Source organism: Hippopotamus amphibius, chromosome 10, assembly GCF_030028045.1.
Source record: "Hippopotamus amphibius kiboko isolate mHipAmp2 chromosome 10, mHipAmp2.hap2, whole genome shotgun sequence".
NCBI lineage: Eukaryota > Metazoa > Chordata > Mammalia > Artiodactyla > Hippopotamidae > Hippopotamus > Hippopotamus amphibius.
The window spans coordinates 75,320,602-75,338,569 of record NC_080195.1 but is presented as its reverse complement, the minus strand read 5'-3'; the positions used below and the strand labels follow the sequence as shown (position 1 = coordinate 75,338,569).

The following is a 17,968-nucleotide window of genomic DNA, read 5'->3' as shown; positions in this document are numbered from 1 at the left end:
GAAGACAAAGTGAGAGAAAGTTTCTCGAAGTTGAGGATGAATGACAGAATCAAATAGTATGGTGAGGTGAATGTGAAAATAAACCTCTTAACTTAGGCTGGCTTTGTACTCATTTTATCAATAAGCTTATAAGGAAATCAGATATCTTAATCTATCATTTAGAGTTGTGGAAACAAAATTTGGTTAAAGGAATTTACCAGGTTATTTGGAATAACTACCAAATTATTCCAAATTATTTGGAATTTTAATGAAGGAATAACTGACTTTGAGTTTCTAACCATTGAGTCTAATTTGTTAAAATTCTTTAAAACTATGATTTTGATGTCAGTCTAAGATGAAGAGGTTCAAATTTTGTCTCAGTATGAGATACTTGCTTTCATTTACCTTATCATAAACTCAGCACAATAACACCTTAATAGGTGAAGGTTGCATGCTCTATAAAAGGAGCAGGTAGCCAAGATCGTCAGGTCATAGCTTCAGACCTACTAATTCCTAGTTCCCTTTTATTAAAAGTGCCTAAAGGCCTACAGGTATTCTTTCCCTTCGGTGAGTGTTTGGGACAGTTGGGATGATAAAATGTGTGCTTGTGGCATCCTCTTTCTTATTGCCCCAGATTCCATACTTATTTTAGCAATCGTAATAATTTGCCTCAGGGTATACAGCAGAGGTAAAGCTTGCAGTCCTTTTCCTGGTATTAGATTAAGGTGGCAGTCTTTGTGCTGCATTAATTAGCTTTGTAACTTCAGGCAAGTCACTAAATCTTTGTGACCCTCCATTTGATAAATTGGGTCAGACTATTCACCCTGTACAACTCATAAGGTTTTATTAAGACTCCATGTGTGAAGTGCTCTTCAAGTTAAGCACCAAATAAACATAAGTAACATTATTAATTAGGCTGATCACTTGTTCTTCATTTGGTTAACATAGGAATCAGCATCTCATTTGATTTTTGGAGCAAATCCACATTCCCATTACTTCAGGAATATTCTATCTAAAGAAAGAGTAAGAATTTCCTCACGGAAGACTATGTGCACAGTGTCCTCTGGAAGCATTTCACCTTTTTCAGTTTTGGACTTAGTTTTTGTCATTTGGACAGTAAGATACAAAGACTGCCAGTAGTTTTCATATATTTTTCATATTGATTATATAACTGTTTTTTACGTAAGTTGCAAATAACTTTATAAAGTAGCCTTTTATAGAATTTCTGAAACATTACTTGAATACTAAATGGTTACAAGGGACCAATTGTAGGATTGATGCTCCTGTGCTCATTTAAAATTTTTAAAATTACTGTATTCTTAAAGATGCAGATGTAGAGAATGGACTTGAGGACACGGAGTTGGGGGGCGGGGGGGTGAAGGGGAAGCTGGGACAAAGTCAGAGAGTAGCATAGACATAGATACACTACCAAATGTAAAATAGATCGCTAGTGGGAAGTTGCTGTATAACAGAGGGAGATCAACTCGATGATGGGTGATGCTTTAGAGGGCCAGGACAGGGAGGGTGGGAGGGAGTCGCGGGAGGGAGGGGATATGGGGATATATGTATAAATACAGCTGATTCACTTTGGTGTACCTCAAAAGCTGGTACAAGAGTGTAAAGCAGTTATATTCCAATAAAGAGCTTAAAAAATTACTATATTCTTACTTGGTTTAAAAAAATGTTTAATGCTAGAGTTTCTAAGATGAAGGGAACAAGCTTGCTAATATTGTGTCAATAAAGGGATTTTTAAGTCTATTTCACTTGATTGCTTCCCCGTATTTACATCTGAAAGGATGATAGATGTTGCCTTGATGCTTTAATGGTGATAGAAGGGATATGAAGAAAGATGAGGAATAAATATATATTAATCACAATAGTGTGTACTGGTAATCTGAATTTTTCAAGAATACAGACGTCTATGATTGTTTTACTTCTGTACCAGAAGTTGTTGTAGGAGGAGACTGTGCCTGTAACTTCAAACATGTTTCAGGAAGACATAAAAAGATGTTTATTCCTTAATGGTAAGTCATAAAGAATCAATATAAGGAGAGAAAAATCACTTTTCTGCTTTGGTCAAAAGATGGCAGTATTGCTGTGCTGATTGTTTTCTTCTGCAGTTTGGCCTCAGTTTTTTTGTTTGTTTGTTTGTTTTGTTTTTAATTAAAAAAACAGTTAAAATTAGTGATCTAATTAACACTGACCCTTCCAACAGAATGTCAAATTTCTAATCAAAGACCAGAAGAATAGACCAGAAAATGGAATTTATATTTTCAAATGCATTTGGTTGTTTTAGTAGCTATTTGTAAAAATAACATTCTCTGAGACTCAGAGACTTGCCAAAAGAAAAACAGGACACGCTGCATCATATTTTCAGTTTTGGTTAGGTTTGAAATACCCTCGCTTTGGAACTTTGATGGCTGTCAGGGTTCCAACATGTTTTAGAGGTTTTTTTGTTTTGTTTTGTTGTTTGTTTTTAGTTTTTAAAGGTCATTGAACTTACGTTTTCAGTAAGGCAATACTCTTTTTTTCTTCAAGGTGTTAAAGTCAGGTAATCATTTTTCTTTTTTTTCCCTTGGTCATTGTACTTTATTAGTTGGTAGTTGGAAGACGATGTGAACTAGTCTGGAAATGTAAAGGTGGTTTCCCTTTTTCTTGCTGGGAAAGCAAGGTGTTCTTGCCTTGTTTCTAAGCCAGTATTTTAAATGTCTCTTGGGGCTTGATTCTCTGTTTTTCTCTAAGATCTTTCAAGGATAGAGAAATTCATTGAAAAGCACTGAAAAAAAAGACAAAATGAACTCCTGAAAAAAATGGCTTTATTATTGATTGTGTAACGTGTTCTTTAAAAAATACAAGCATACGAATCCAAACACTTTTGGAAGGAGGTGATGGAGAAGAACCCTTGGTGTATTGAGAGAACACAAAATAATCTAGCTTTTTTTCTTACATTATGTTAGAATAAGAAAATACTGTTGGGTTCTGCATATAGATTGCAGATTTGCCTATCTGATGCTTTTTAAAGTTAACATTTAAATTATTTACTTTAAAAAAGTAAATTAAATTCTCATCAGATAACTATGTGGCTAGCTTATCATGTAGATACAGTACAGAATATATTTTATTTAGCTTTACATTGTAACTCATTTGAATCTAGAATATAAGCCCAAAATCTTACTCAAAATCTTTGAGGCCAGATGTGTTTCAGAATTGTGATTTTTTTTTTTAAGGTGATATAGTACGTATTTGTTACATCACACCACCCACTTCCCTTAGTAAGATCTGGGGCAGCATCCTGCAATCAAACTTTAATATGTTTCAGCAAAATGACTGAGTAGTTATACTATGTGGGCTCCGTCTTTACCATAAATAGCCTTACATCAATTTAGGTCAGATTTTGAGGCCAGATGAATCTGCCACAAACTTAAGAAAAAAGCTGTTGCAGAACTTTTTAGATTTCACGATGACATGTAAGAGATAGTACATCTGAAGTACTATTGAGGTCTACTCTGTGAACTGCCAAATATCAAGTAAGGTTTTGTATCTGTAAATGGGTAAAATTTAATTTAACATTATATTCTATTTAATGGTTTCTTTTTTAAGAATATGTTTTGTTTTGAGTTGCTTCATTAACTAGGTGGTTTAAGTACAAAATGCATTTCAGTCTATTCCATAACACACTGAAAGAGAAAGATTTGGAAAAATTTGTACAGCTAGTGTCTGCCGTAAAGCAACAGGGTATGTGGCATACGTTCTGTGGCAAGAAGGCCATCATTCTTCCTCTGTTAGGGGTACTGTGACAAAAGCCTTTACCACTGTATTTTATCCTACACCATTAATCAAGATCAGCTTTATTTCCTACAGTACGATGTGAGATAGAATCTTATTTCATATTTCAAGTAGGGTTAAGCCTGATCAGCACTTAGGCGAGAGGGTTCTGAGGGTAATATATATGTTTCGGGGAAACGTTGGAGGGATTGTATTATGTGGCAACTCTGCTTCCTATAGAAGTACTTCCCCCAGTTCTGCATTATAGCTGGACATTGTGTGTCGAATAATATATAAAACCCAAGATAATGTATACTAGTTCCCATTTCAAAGTGTTATAGTAGGCTTCCACCTAATCTGATCAAAATAATATTTTTGCTTCCTCTACTGTAGTCATGACATCTTTTTCTTCCTTCTACTGATAAATATTAGAAATCACTGCTGACCATCTCTCTGCCATCAGTTAGAATTCAGTAGTAAAGAATGCCTGTCTTAATTCAGCTTGTAATTTCATGCAATATAGATAGTGTTATAGCACAAGTGAAAAATACCCTATTATTCAGGATCTTGTTAAGCCATGAGACTTATAGTCCTTGAGAAGCCAAGGTACACAGCTCATTTGGAAAAGGTTAGCAGAGGATACCATTATGCCAAAATGGATGTTGCTTAGTTAGTTGTTTAGTTTTACCTCCCCTTATTAAAAAAACAACAAAACAAAACAATAACCAAAAAAACCCCTACGTGGCACAGAAATTTACGTAAGCATAGAGCAACTTTTTGCCTTCTTCCAGATCCCAGATCCAACATTTTTATGCTTTTCTTCTCTATTCCTGACTTTTTTTTTTTTTTTTTTTGGTTGTGTAGTGTTTTTAGCTTGTAAATACCAGTTTGCCATTTCTTTCTATGCCCAGTGCCCTTACCCTCTGTATTTCATGTCTGAACTATTGTGGTAGCCTCTGCTTATGAATGGTTTTTAAAACCTCTCAGCCATTATGTGTCCAAATATTGTCACTGCCCCACTCTTTTCTGTCCTTCGGTAATTAGTTACACATATATTAGACTCCCCCCACCATCTTGTTATCGACAATCTTGAACACATTAATCACATTTTAAAGTCTATATCTGATAACTCAGATATGTGTTTCTAGTATCTCTGACTTATGTTTTTATGTGGTCATTGCCACAACTTTTCCAGTTTATTAGTATTATTCAAGTCTCTCTAACTTCTAAATGTTTTTCCTCCTCCAGAATTTAAAATTTCTTACTGAGCTTGTTAAGACTTACTTAGCAGTATCTTTCTTCTACTCTGATTGTTATAATTTCTCTCTTGAAGCAACACAACCTTTTTCACACCCTACTGTCTAACTGTCCTTAATAAAAAGGACAGTTTTTAAAAAGGCTTTTAAAAATGCTTCTTTTCATGACTTGGATAAAACCTATCCAAAACAATTAATTAAGATAATAATTACTTGTTTCTTATTGGCTATTTCAAAATATATGTAAGTGGTTATGAAAGCAAATGATTTATCCTAGGTACTATGGAATAAAATAATTCTCAGTATAGAAAAGTCTTGGCTATATGAACTCTGCGAGTGAGAGGTTTTTTGTTTTGTTTTTTTTTCATATTACCTGTTTTCCTTGATCTTTGAATACAAAATTATGGTATTTTTGAAATCTATAACTACTAAAAGCAAAAGTACAAAAATGATGTTTGAACGGCAGTCATCGTCAGCAAGACGGTAGCAACCAGTTTGATAGGAATCCCTAACATTTTGCCCTAGGACGTTAAGATTAACCCAATTTGTAAAAAAGCCTTTGTGTTGCCACACATAGTTTCCTTGTTAAGAAATTCATGTGGCCAGTTAAGTCATACCAACCTAATTTTAGAAAGATAAATTATGAATGTTGGAATGAAAACAGAGCAGAAGAATCAGCCAATGTTGGCAACGTTATAGAAATTAATTTAAATTTGCATCAAGCCAGGAACATATTGTTTGTAAATGATGAGGCTTCTATGTACTTTTGTACAACTGTAATAAGAATCATACTTACTTGATTAGGCATTGGCTTTGCTAATTGTGAAACTAGGATCAAAATAAATCCTTTTAATGGGAATTTAAGGATACCTTCATTCAAGTTGTATATATCCTAACTTTTTTAAAGAAAATCTTATACCTATTGCTATAGTCAGTAGAAAAGGATCCAATATGAGTGTAGTTGTAACTAATACAATTTTAGCAAAATCTACTGATGCCTTAGTATGCCACGGTAAAAAAAATTAAAAAGCCATAACCTGGTGTGTGTTAGTTTCCTATTGCTGCTATTAATAGCAAACTACCACAAGTTTGGTGGCTTAAAATAACACACATTTATTATCTTACACTTCTAGAGGTCGTAGGTTCAAAATCAAGATGTTGGCGGAGTTGCGATTTCTTCTGGAGGCTGTAGGGGGGTGCTGTAGACTGAATGTTTGTGTTGCCCGAACATTCGTATGTTGAAATCCTAATCCCAAAGATGATTGTGTTAGGCCTTTGGGAGATGATTAGGTTATGAGGATGGAGCACTCATGATGGGATTAGTGCCCTTACAACAGAGATCTCAGAGTGCTCCCTACCCCCTTCTGCCAAGTGAGAACACAATTGGTCATCTGTGAACCAGGAGGCAGGTATCCTCAGCAGATGCTGAACCTGCCAGTGCTTTCATCTTGGACTTCCTAGCCTCCAGAACTATGAGAAATAGATGTTTATTATTTAAACCACCTAGTCTATGGTATTTTTGTTATAGCAGCCCAAACAGACTAAGACAGGGAGAATGATTTCCTTACCTTTTCCAGCTTCTGGACGCAGCCCATATTCCTTGGCTCGTGGCCATTGGCTAGCATTCCTGTCACTCCAACCTTAGCTTCAGTCATCACTTCTCTTTCTCTGACTCTCCTGCTTCCCTTTTCTATTTATAAGGATCTTTGTAATTACATTGAGCCCACTCAGATAATCCAGTGTAATCTTCCCATTTGAAGATCCTTAATTTCATCACATCTGCAGATACCCTTTTGCCATGTGACATGTTTAAAGGTTCTGGGGATTAGGATACGGACATCTTTGTGGGCCATCATTCTTCCTCCCATAAGCTGTTATCCCATTAACAGTTCACATCTCTGGTGTCTAGATCTGAGCCTTTTTAAAAAGTTTCTGTGGAGAATATTTAGGAGACTGACAAGAAGACAGATTAAAAAACTTTTTTTGGAAACTAACAGCAAACACTGAAAATTAAGTAGGCCTACAGTGGTAGTCACCTCCCAAATATTTTTTTTTTTAATCAATGAATGGATACTAGAAGACTAGAAATACTGGGTACCATACAATTTTAGTTTCTGGATCTCAGGGAATGAGTTTTCTAGAGAATTAATCTCTTAATAGTCAAAAGAACAAAAAAAACTGACCTCTGTGGGAAATTTTCTAATATTTATCCTACTGTCATAGCTACCTTCTAATTTGTATTATTGTAGAAATATGTGACATGGGTAAAATAATTAAACATATAAACGAGCTTCTAGTTAAAAGCAACTGACCCCTACCTCTCCCTTCTCTTCCCCTAGCCTCACTCTTCAGAGGCAACCACTTATAATTATTTGTACTTTATTTATTCTGCAGGTCACTCCTAAACCTATATGTTTATCCTTTATTATTTTATTTATCAACTTTAGGCATTGACTACAGGTACACCTTGTTTTATTGCACTTCTTAGATATTGTGTTTTTACAAATTGAAGGTTTGTGGCAACCCTGCATCCAGCAAGTCTATTGGCACCACTCTTCCAACAGCATTTGTTCACTTTGTGTCTCTATGTCACTTTTGGGTAATTCTAAAAATATATCAAAGTTTTCATTATTATATTTGTTATGGTGTTCTGTGATCAGTGATCTTCGATGTTATTATTGCAAAAATATTACAACTTGCTGAAGACTCAGATGATGGTTAGCATTTCTCAGCAATAAAGTGTTTTTTAATTAAGGTATGTATATTGTTTTTCTAGATAATGTTATTGCACACTTAATATACTACAGTATAGCGTAAACATAACTTTTGCATGCATTAGGAAACCAAAACATTTGTGACTCACTTTATTGTGGCATTTGCTTTATTGTGATCTGGAATCAAACCTGCAATATCTCTGAGGTGTTCCTGCACTGACTTCTTGCTGGAACTTATCTCACTTATACCTCCCTTACCTCTTCACACCACTCTGCAGCCTGTATTCTCATGCTATTACAGTTTCTCCCTTAGTCAGCTCGGAAACTTAGTACTTGACACTTAGATCTACAGTTCTTGTTCCATTAGTGGTGGAAAATATCTCTAAACACACTTCAAGCTTTACTCTTTTTTCTTTTTTTGAAATAATCAGGGCAGTAGCTCTTGGTTTCTCTTTTTGTAATATTACAATATTTACACCCCCACCCTGTCTTACATTTCTCCCTTCTACTTCCCAGTGTCTTACACATGCAGCTTTGTATTTATGTTGTCAAGATTGACAGTACTTTTTCTGAAACATTACTAAGATAAGTCTATGGGATGATTCTGAACATTGAGGACCAATAACCAATATATATTGTTTAATTCTGTAAATATTGTTCACTGCGGAATGGACTAACATGTTAGAATTAATTTTCCTTCTCTTTTGGTTCCATGCTGTGATCAGAGTGATGCTGAGAAAATTTTCTTTCAATCAGGTTAGATGGAACAGACTCTCTCTCTCTTCCTCTCCTTCTCCCTCTCTCTCTCCCCCATACCGCCCCCCCCCCGCCCCCGACCAGGTGCATGTACCAAATCTTCAAGGTTTTCTCAGTTTTCAGTCATTTAATCTCTTCTCTCCCTTCTCACTTCTCCCCGGAGTCTGCCTCTCCTTCTAATCTGGAGTAGTTACCCTCTAAGGGAGCCCATGCAGTTATCACTCTGGGACTTCACTCCCTTCACTGTCCTCCTATGTGGCGTTCACTGTTTTCTGTGTCACATTTCTTTTCTTTCTTGATTTACCTCCTCATTTTGCTAGAGGTAAAATTTCTGAGTCATTAGATATCTGAATGTTTCTGTCTCCCTCCTATATGTTTGTTTGACAGTGTGGCAGTAAATAGCATCCTCTTTAAATTGCTCTTTTCCCAGGATTTGGAGTGCACTATTCCATAGATGCCAGACTGATTCCTGGACCCTGGAGGTGACCAATTTTTCTCTCTGGAGGCATTTAGCATTTTTCCTTTGTTCTCAAAGTTATAAAATTTAACAATAATGCATGTAAGTGTGGATGTTTTTCATTCATGAGAAGGGTGGTGTTTTGACAGTGTTATGTAAGACCCTCTGCACCCTCTCCTCTTAGCTCCCTGATCTCATCTTCTCCTAACACCACTTTCCTCCCTGTGCTGCGGCCACACTGGCCTTCTCCTTCCTCATACATGTCTGAGGGTCTTTGCACTGGCTATTCCTTTTGTGCAGGATGCTTTTCCCTCAAATATCAACATGGCCCACTTCCTTACCTCCTCAGGTCTTTGTTCAGATATCACTCCCTGAAGTGTCATCCTGTTCTAATTATTCTACTTAAAATTGCAATCCCTGTTACCATCCAAGCACTTCTAATCCTCTTACCTTGATTTAATTTTCTTCATAGAACCTATCACTAAATTAAAAAATATGCAAACTGTGATATTGTGGATATATATTTCATCTTTGTTCCTGGTTCCAGGCCAGAGCTCCTAAAACCCTTGTAATTTCCTAAGTGATAAGAGTGATAGGAATGTCTTTTTTTGTTGTAATATCTGGCTTTGGTAAGGGTGAAAGGAGCTACTTTTGTTATTCATAACAAGCGCTTTTCACCCATACCTGAGTTTATGTTAATGACTTTGGGGCAGCCCTTAAGGATGGGGGCTGGTTGCCAGGTTGCCAGGGGAACTGACTGTGTGATTAGAGGGTTGGAACTTTCAGCTCTACCCCTCCTTCTCTTTAAGGAGGGGAAAAGGGCTGGAGATTGAACTCAGTCACCACTGGCCAATGATTGAATCAATTACACCTATTTAATGAAGCCTCTATAAAAAAAACCATGGCTGAAGAGATTTGCAGGGCTTTCAGGGTGGAGGAGAGGTGCTGGAAGGGTGATGTGCCTGGAGAGGGCTTACTTCCATGTGGGTGTTCCTGAATGGTACCTTTTAATAATAAATCAGTAGCATAGTAAGTAAGAACCATTCTAGAAAACTGTTTAACCCAAGGAGGGGTTTGTGGGAACCCCCATTTTATAGCCAATGGGTCAGAAGTGCCAAAGACTTGGACGTGGCAGTTGCCATTCAAAGGGCAGTCTTGTGAGACCAGGTGCATGGTGTCAGAATTGAACTAAATTGTAGGACATGCAGTCAGTGGTTACAGAGAATTGGAGGATTGCTTGGGGGAATTACACGCATGCAAACATGTACACATACGTATATATGTGTGTGTATGTGTTTATATTATTATGTGTGTGTATGTGTTTATATGTATATGTGCAAATACTTTGTATTAGTTTACTAGAACTACCATAACACAGTGCCACAGACCGAATGGCTTAAACCACAGAAATTTCTCATAGTTCTGAAAGCTTGAAGTCTGAGATCAAGGTGTCAGCAGGGTTGGTTTCTTCTGAGGCCTCTCTGCTTGGATAGCAGTCACCTCTCTGTGTCTTCACTCGGTCTTCCCGCTGTAATTTTGTGTCCAAGTTTCCTCTTCTTATAAGGACACCAGACATATTGGATTAGGGCTCACTCTAATGACCTCATTTTAACTCAGTTATCTCTTTAAAGATATTATCTCCAAGTATAGTCACATTCTGAGGTTCTGGGGGTTAGGGCTTCAACACATGAATTTTGAGGGGACACAATTCAGTCCATGACAAACTTACTTATTTTTGTATTGTCTTCCCCAGCTAGAATGTAAGCTTCGTGAAAGTGAGAATTTTGTTGTTGTTGTTGTTGTTGTTTTTCAATGTATACCCAACATCTAGAACAATGCCCAGCACCATAATAGATGCTGAATAAATTATAATGAATATTCTAGCCTTTTGATGAGTTATTTTAATCTGAACACTTCATCTCTAGAAAATTCTTATTTTATCACTACTTCAAGTCCCTCTTCCCCCAGTTCTCTGTACTATCTTTCCAGTATGCCTATTAATTTAAATTTGGACCTTAATTTTCCCCGTCTTGTTTTCAGTCAATCTGGTATTCTTCTTTTTTGGAAGATTTTTCAACCTTAACTTCCAAACACTTCTATAAAATATTCTTTATTTTGATATACATATATTTCATTCCTAAGAGCCCTCTTCTTACTCCTGTTTCATGGCATTCTCTTATTGTTTTGTGGGTGCTGTATTTTTGCTGATCTTTCTGCATTTATTAGGTCTTGTTATATCTCTTTTGTTCCCTGAATTTTCTGTTTCTTCGTAGGCCATTTTTTGTTTGTTTCTTTTGTTCTTTATCTCACATATTGTGTAAGCATTTCTGTCTCTTAGTTATACTTCGTTGTACATTTTTACTTAATAATGGGACAGTAAATTACTAGGATGTTTATTTTAGGGGTGATCACTTTTTGCCTGGTGATGTCGCTTTATGATTTGCTGAATGCAGAGGTCTTTGGTTTGGAGGTCTTTGGCCTTAGGTCTCTGTAAACAGTTTATTCAACTTTCTTAGATTAAGAAGCTTCCAATTTTTAGGGAAGAGATAAAATTGTCCTTATATGCAGATAACATGATACTATATGTAGAAAACACTAAAGATTCCACAAAAAAAGTACTAGAAGTGATAAACGAATTCAGCAAGGTAGCAGGATACAAGATTAACATACATAATTTGGTTGCATTTCTTTATAGTAACAATGAAATATCAGAAATGGAATGTAAAAAAAAAACCTTGTAAAATCATACTCTTCCCTAAAAAATACTTAGGAATAAACCTTACCAAGGAGGTGAAACACTTATGTGCTGAGAACTATAAAACATTAATAAAGGAAATTGAAGATGATTCAAAGAAATGGAAAGATATCTCATGCTCTTGGATTGGAAGAGTTAATATTATTGAAATGGCCATACTACCCAAAGAAATCTACAGTTTTAATCCGATCCATATCAAATTACTCATGACATTTTTCACAGAACTAGAACAAATAATCCAAAACTTTGTATGGAACCAAAAAAGATACAGAATTGCCAAAGTAATCCTGAGGAACAAAAACAAAGCAGGAGTTATAATCCTCCCAGACTTCAGGCAATACTACAAAGCTATAGTAATCAAAACGGCATGGGATTGGCACAAAAACAGACATGTGGACCAAGAATAGAGAGCCCAGAAATAAACCCACACACCTATGATCAATTATTCGCCAATGAAGGAAGCAAGAATATATAATTGGAAAAAGACAGTCTCTTCAGCAAGTGGTGTTGGGAAAGTTGGACAGCTACATGTAAATCAGTGAAGTTAGAACACACCCTCACACCCTACACAAAAATAAACTCAAAATGGCTTAAAGACTTAAACATAAGAATGATGCCATAAAACTCCTGGAAGAGAACATAGGCAAAACATTCTTTGACGTAAATTGTACCAATGTTTTCTTAGGTCAGTCTCCAAAGGCAATAGAACTAAAAGCAAAAATAAAGTAACAGGATCTAATCAAATTTACAAGCTTTTGCACAGCAAAGGAAACCATAAACAAAATGAAAAGACAGCCTATGAAATTTGGAGAAAATATTTGCAAACAATGCGACTGACAAGGACTTAATGTTCAAATTATACCAACAGCTCATACAACTCAACAACAAAAAACCAAACAACGCAATTGAAAAATGGGCAGAAGACCTAAATAGATATTTCTCCAAAGAAGACATACAAATGGCAACAGGAACATGAAAAGATGCTCAACATCACTGATTATAGAGAAATGCAAATCAAAACTACAATGAGGTAGAACCTCACACCAGTCAGAAAGGCTGTCATTAAAAAGTCTACAAATAACAAATGTTGGAGAGGATTTGGAGAAAAGGGAACCCTCCTACACTGTTGGTGGGAATGTAATTTGGTGCAGCCACTATGGAAAACAGTATGGAGGTTCCTCAAAAACTGTAGAGTTGCCATATGATTCAGCAATTCCACTATGGGTGTATATCCAGAGAAAATTATAATTCAGAAAGATACATGTACCCCTATGTTCCTAGCAACACTATTCACAATAGCTAAGACATGGAAACAACCTAAATGTCCATTGACAGATTAATGGAAAGAAGGTGTGGTGTGTATATATATATATATATATATATATATATATATATATATATATATAATGGACTACTACTCAGACATAAAAAGGGATGAAATAATGCCATTTGCAGCAACATGGATGGACCTAGAGATTATCATACTAAGTAAGTCAGAAAGAGAAAGACAAATAGCATATGATATCACTTATATGTGGAATCTAAAACATGACACAAAAGAACTTATCTATGAAACAGAAAAAGACTCACAGACATAGAGAACAGACTTGTGGTTGCCAAGGGGGAGGGAAGGTGGGGGGAGGTATGGATTGGGAGTTTGGGAGTAGCAGATGCAAACTATTACATAGAAAAGGTCCTACTGTATAGCACAGGAACAATATTCAGTATCCTGTGATAAACCATAATGTAAAAGAATATGGAAAAGAATGTATAACTGAATCACTTTGCTGCACAGCAGAAATTAACACAACACTGTAAATCAACTATACTTCAATTAAAAAAAACCTTCCAACTTTTTACTTGGCTTCCCAACTTGCCATACATGGGGGTCTAAAATCTGTGGTTTCTTACATATGCTTTGAACTACTATTGCTGTTTTCACTTTTTACTCCTGTCACATTTCATCTAGCTTTTCCAGGTCCCAAACCCCTCTGTAGTTCTGCAGGTCCTATTATGCCCTCTGTGGCTGTAGTCCTGTCTCTATTCTCTTCATTCACTATTACTCCTCTCTCTGCATATCATCTTTCCTGGGAAATCCTGTTTATTCCCATGACTTTATTTATCACTGAGCCCTAACCCCTTTCCTGAAATTCAGATGCTCCTTCCCACTTACCCATTAGTACCACTCAGTATATTCAAAGACAAACCCATTATTCCATGCCCTACCTCCATCCTCCGTCCTTAGAAGAACAAAACAATGAACCAGTCAAACATACTCTGTCTTTCCTGTGTTGATTGGTCTGATTACCATTTTCCCAGTCATCCAGGGATACATTAGAAAGAAATAGTTATAAGGCTAGAAAATACCCCAGGTTGTTACAGTCAGAGTCAGAGTAGGGTTAATTTCAAGTATGTAAGCTTTCTTGCCCTCAGCTCCCATAGTTCCTTTTTAATGTATCTAACCAATCTTCTGCATTTTCCTGATTACACGCAGGTCTGCAATTAAGGCCTTACGTCCTGGAGGGCTACTTGTGTACTCTACATGCACACTTTCCAAGGCAGAAAATCAAGATGTGATCAGTGAAGTTTTAAACTCCTACAGTAACATCATGCCTGTGGACATTAAGGAAATGGCAAGGACTTGCTCCCAAGACTTCACATTTGCTCCCACTGGCCAGGAATGTGGGCTATTGGTGATTCCAGATAAGGGCAAAGCCTGGGGCCCAATGTATGTAGCCAAATTGAAAAAATCATGGACTGCTTGAAATTGGGGATATGCATTTTGTGAACCATTACATCGATAACACATCAATGTATTATTTTTCTAGGCTCTCTACATGTTAACATTTAGATAATAATGGAGTCACTTTTCCTGGGTCTGTTTGGAATCCTATTTAGTTAATACTTTAGCATCTCAAACTTTTCAGGTGTGTTTTTTTTTGTTTCCTAGAGATATATCTATAGTAATGATTTAAGATGGTGCAGATGGTGTTTGTTCTCTATAATAAATCTACTGTCTTTTACCTGGCATTTTGTAGTTAAATTAATCATAGTATATGGTTTTATTCATAAAATGTTTAGAAATACCTTCTATCCATAATGTTGGTGCTTTGAATCTCTAAAAACTCACACTTTCTGACCCTCTTATCATTGTTTTTGTTACCAAATATATAGATTCTTTGAGTTTTTTTCTCCCTTTTCTGTAAGAACGGATTGGTATTCTGAGACTAACTTCTTAAGCAGCACTATTTCTAGTTCTAGCAAAATAGGTTTCTCATTTGCCAAGTTGTTGTTCGTTAAGAACTATCTTATGTTTACTGCAAAGGTCAGTGACTCTATTGACACCAGCTTTATTTCCCCATTTTTTTTTTGTATTCACAAATACAAATTGAAAGGGTAAATTATGTTGAAAGGCCATTAGAACAGCAGATTCACATGCACGTTTGACTTTCGACATTCAGCTTGTAGAAAAATGGAGTCTATCCAGCAGGCTATAAAGCAAGTACTTGAAACAAAACCAGAATGATTAATAACCGCAATAACTGAACTATATTTGGAGAGTTTTGCTACATAATTGCAGTCATAATGAGCACTACAGAATATGATTATCTTACAGTTGCAATCTGGAGGGGCTTTTTATTTCACGCCATTATGAAATGTTATCTGAGAGTATGATGTCACATATTAATGTACAAGAGGGAGATGCCTAATGGGAGTGGATTATACTATCACCAAAACTCAATACCATTTACTAAGTGGCTCTCCTTATTTACACATATCCTGGAAATATTGTGTACATTTCTGTATACGTACTTAGGGTTTTAGCCTCAGGTTTTGATCATGTGTTTTCTCTAAAAATTGCTTCAGAGTCCAAACATGTATTTCCAACTATTAAGAAAAATTATGTAGCATATTTCAAAAATTCTATTTAGAAATTAGTTAAAAAAACAAAACAAAACTCTGACTATAGAAATACAAAATTCTGCCGAAGCTGAATCCTCTTGAATTATTATATTCTGTGCATTTAAACTAGAGGCTATTTGCTCATTTACTGTTTTTTTGTTTTGCAAGCCTGTATAACTGTAACTCGGAAGTTCCTGGAACTGGGAAGTCCTAGGAAGAATGTTATTTCTGTACCTTCATTGCATTAACCATTTTTTTCCCCTTTATACCTAACCAGGATATTTGAAGAAAAGCTGAATCTCTTCGACTCAGTCAGATATACTGAGTTAATACAGAAGATTAATAATAGTGGAAAAGATTTTGTGTGTGTGTGTGTGTTTAGTTTGTGCTTATTGGTTTGTTTTTTCACTTTGAAATCCTGTCTTCAGATACTGTAGGTTTAAAAAGTGCATTTATTCTGTGTAGATTATTCACAAAGTAAATTTTCACAGTGCACTTTGTTGAATGTCATTATTTTCCCAGCATAATGCCGTGAAGCCTAATCTGAAGACTCAAAGTGCTATTGGCTTAGACCTTTCTATGATTACTGAAAAATGCAAATATAGATACATATATAGCTCACTTTATTATTAGCAGTAATTATAATGAAACATCTGACATTTGTTGAGCATCAGATATTCGATAAGGTTCTTTTATAAATGTTATCTTTTTTGAACTTTAAAACAACTCCAGGAGTGAGTATTGTGACCACCTTTTATGAATGAGAAAACCCAAGTTTCTTGCTATTCCTAGCTTGCCAAGGCTACACTGGTAAGTAAAGAATAGAACCAAGTTTAAAACTAGTCCCAAAGACCAGGTCCTTCTCACTACTCTATGCTGTCTCACAGGATATAGGTTATAGGAATCCTCAAGATTATTAACTGGCTTTATCCTTATTCTCCATTGCTCAGCTTTCCCCTTGTATGCAGTTCCCTATTCTCAGGGCATGAAAGGGTTAATTAATACTCGTGGGGAAAAGACCCCAATTTTGAAATATTTCAGGCTGTGTTTAAAGAAGTACCTCTTGTGATTGCAATATCCAGAAATCTCCCATAGGGGTATTCTATGCCTTCCTTTTCTTTGCAGATGCTAAACTGAAGAACAGGAATTTGGAGCAGCCTTGCAATGTCAATTGAAAAGCAAGGAGTAATTGATATTACTTTCTATGGCACTGAGTTACTTTCAAAATAGCTTTATAAAAATTTAGGTTGCTTACCAACACATTAACTTCTCTCTGCCATCAGCACACTGAGCAACCCCTAGTTTCAGAAATAGACTATGAATAAATGTAATGCATTTAAATGGTTTGTACTGAATTTTTAAAGCATCAGATATGATATGGCTTGGAATCAAGGCAGCCTACAGTTCTTTATCCTATTGCATATCCATACAGCTTTATACTGAAGATTGCATATTACCCCCCTTAACAGTATTATGAAAAATACCCTTTTGTGCAAAGATAAAAGGATATTAGGCATAAAATAATAGACACCAGAATACTTGCTACATGACTAAACAATCACAAATCTAATAGGCCCTTTTCCAAGAAGACTTTAGGCCTGGAGAAAAGCATCAGATGATCTGCATAGGCTAATGCAACTCATTTGGAATACAAAGAGAAAATCGGAACCAATGGCAACAATTTTATTAGATGCCAAGAAGTCTTTTGATGCAATTGAATGGGACTACTTGTATTATATGTTAGGTAAATTTTGCTTTGGGGACGAATATAGCAGTTAGCACGGTTTATGTTCAGCTCATTTATATGGTTCAAATCAGTGGTTTACAGTCTTCTTTTCCTTGTCTTATTGCTGCATTGGGGAGGGAAGTAAGATGATGCCCATTACTGATGTTACTCTTCAGGCTGACATTGGAGCTATAATATCACCCAGATCCCCTGGGTAACTGAAGGATATTCAGATGAAGGTTCACAAGTTAACTAAATGTCTGCTGATCATCTACTCCTTGTGCTGAAAGCCCTAACAGCATCTGTCCTGAAAACATTAAAAGTAATGTCAGAATTTGGAATGGCTTCAGGCTGCAAAGTCAATGGGAGAAAATCAGAAATACTATCTTGACAGAGTCATTTCTATTAATATTACTTATTATATGACATTTAAAATAAAATGAAAATTTAAAAAGAATTGATTTGGGATTCTCATTAGGGAATAATTAAACTATAAAGTGAAAAAAACTAACTTAAAAATTTACCTGTTAATTCAATGCTAAGATTTTTTAAAAACTAGGTTTTGCTAGATCTAAGGACAAAGAAAGTTTGATAGAGCATATACCTCTTTAAAATCTTACTAGCTCAATCAAATATTAACTCCATGCCCTATTGTAA

At 35.8% G+C, this 17,968-nt stretch overlaps 1 protein-coding gene across 1 annotated transcript in view; it reads left to right on the top strand.

Annotated features, from left to right (window-relative positions):
* Nucleotides 1-15,941, top strand: part of NSUN3 (NOP2/Sun RNA methyltransferase 3) — a 51,736-nt gene extending 35,795 nt beyond the window's left edge. Inside the window, exon 6 of the mRNA XM_057697934.1 lies at nt 14,177-15,941. Within this exon, the coding sequence (XP_057553917.1) occupies nt 14,177-14,447 (271 nt within the window). The 3' untranslated portion in view covers nt 14,448-15,941. The remainder of the gene's footprint in view (nt 1-14,176) is intronic.
* Nucleotides 15,942-17,968: the final 2,027 nt, after the last annotated feature.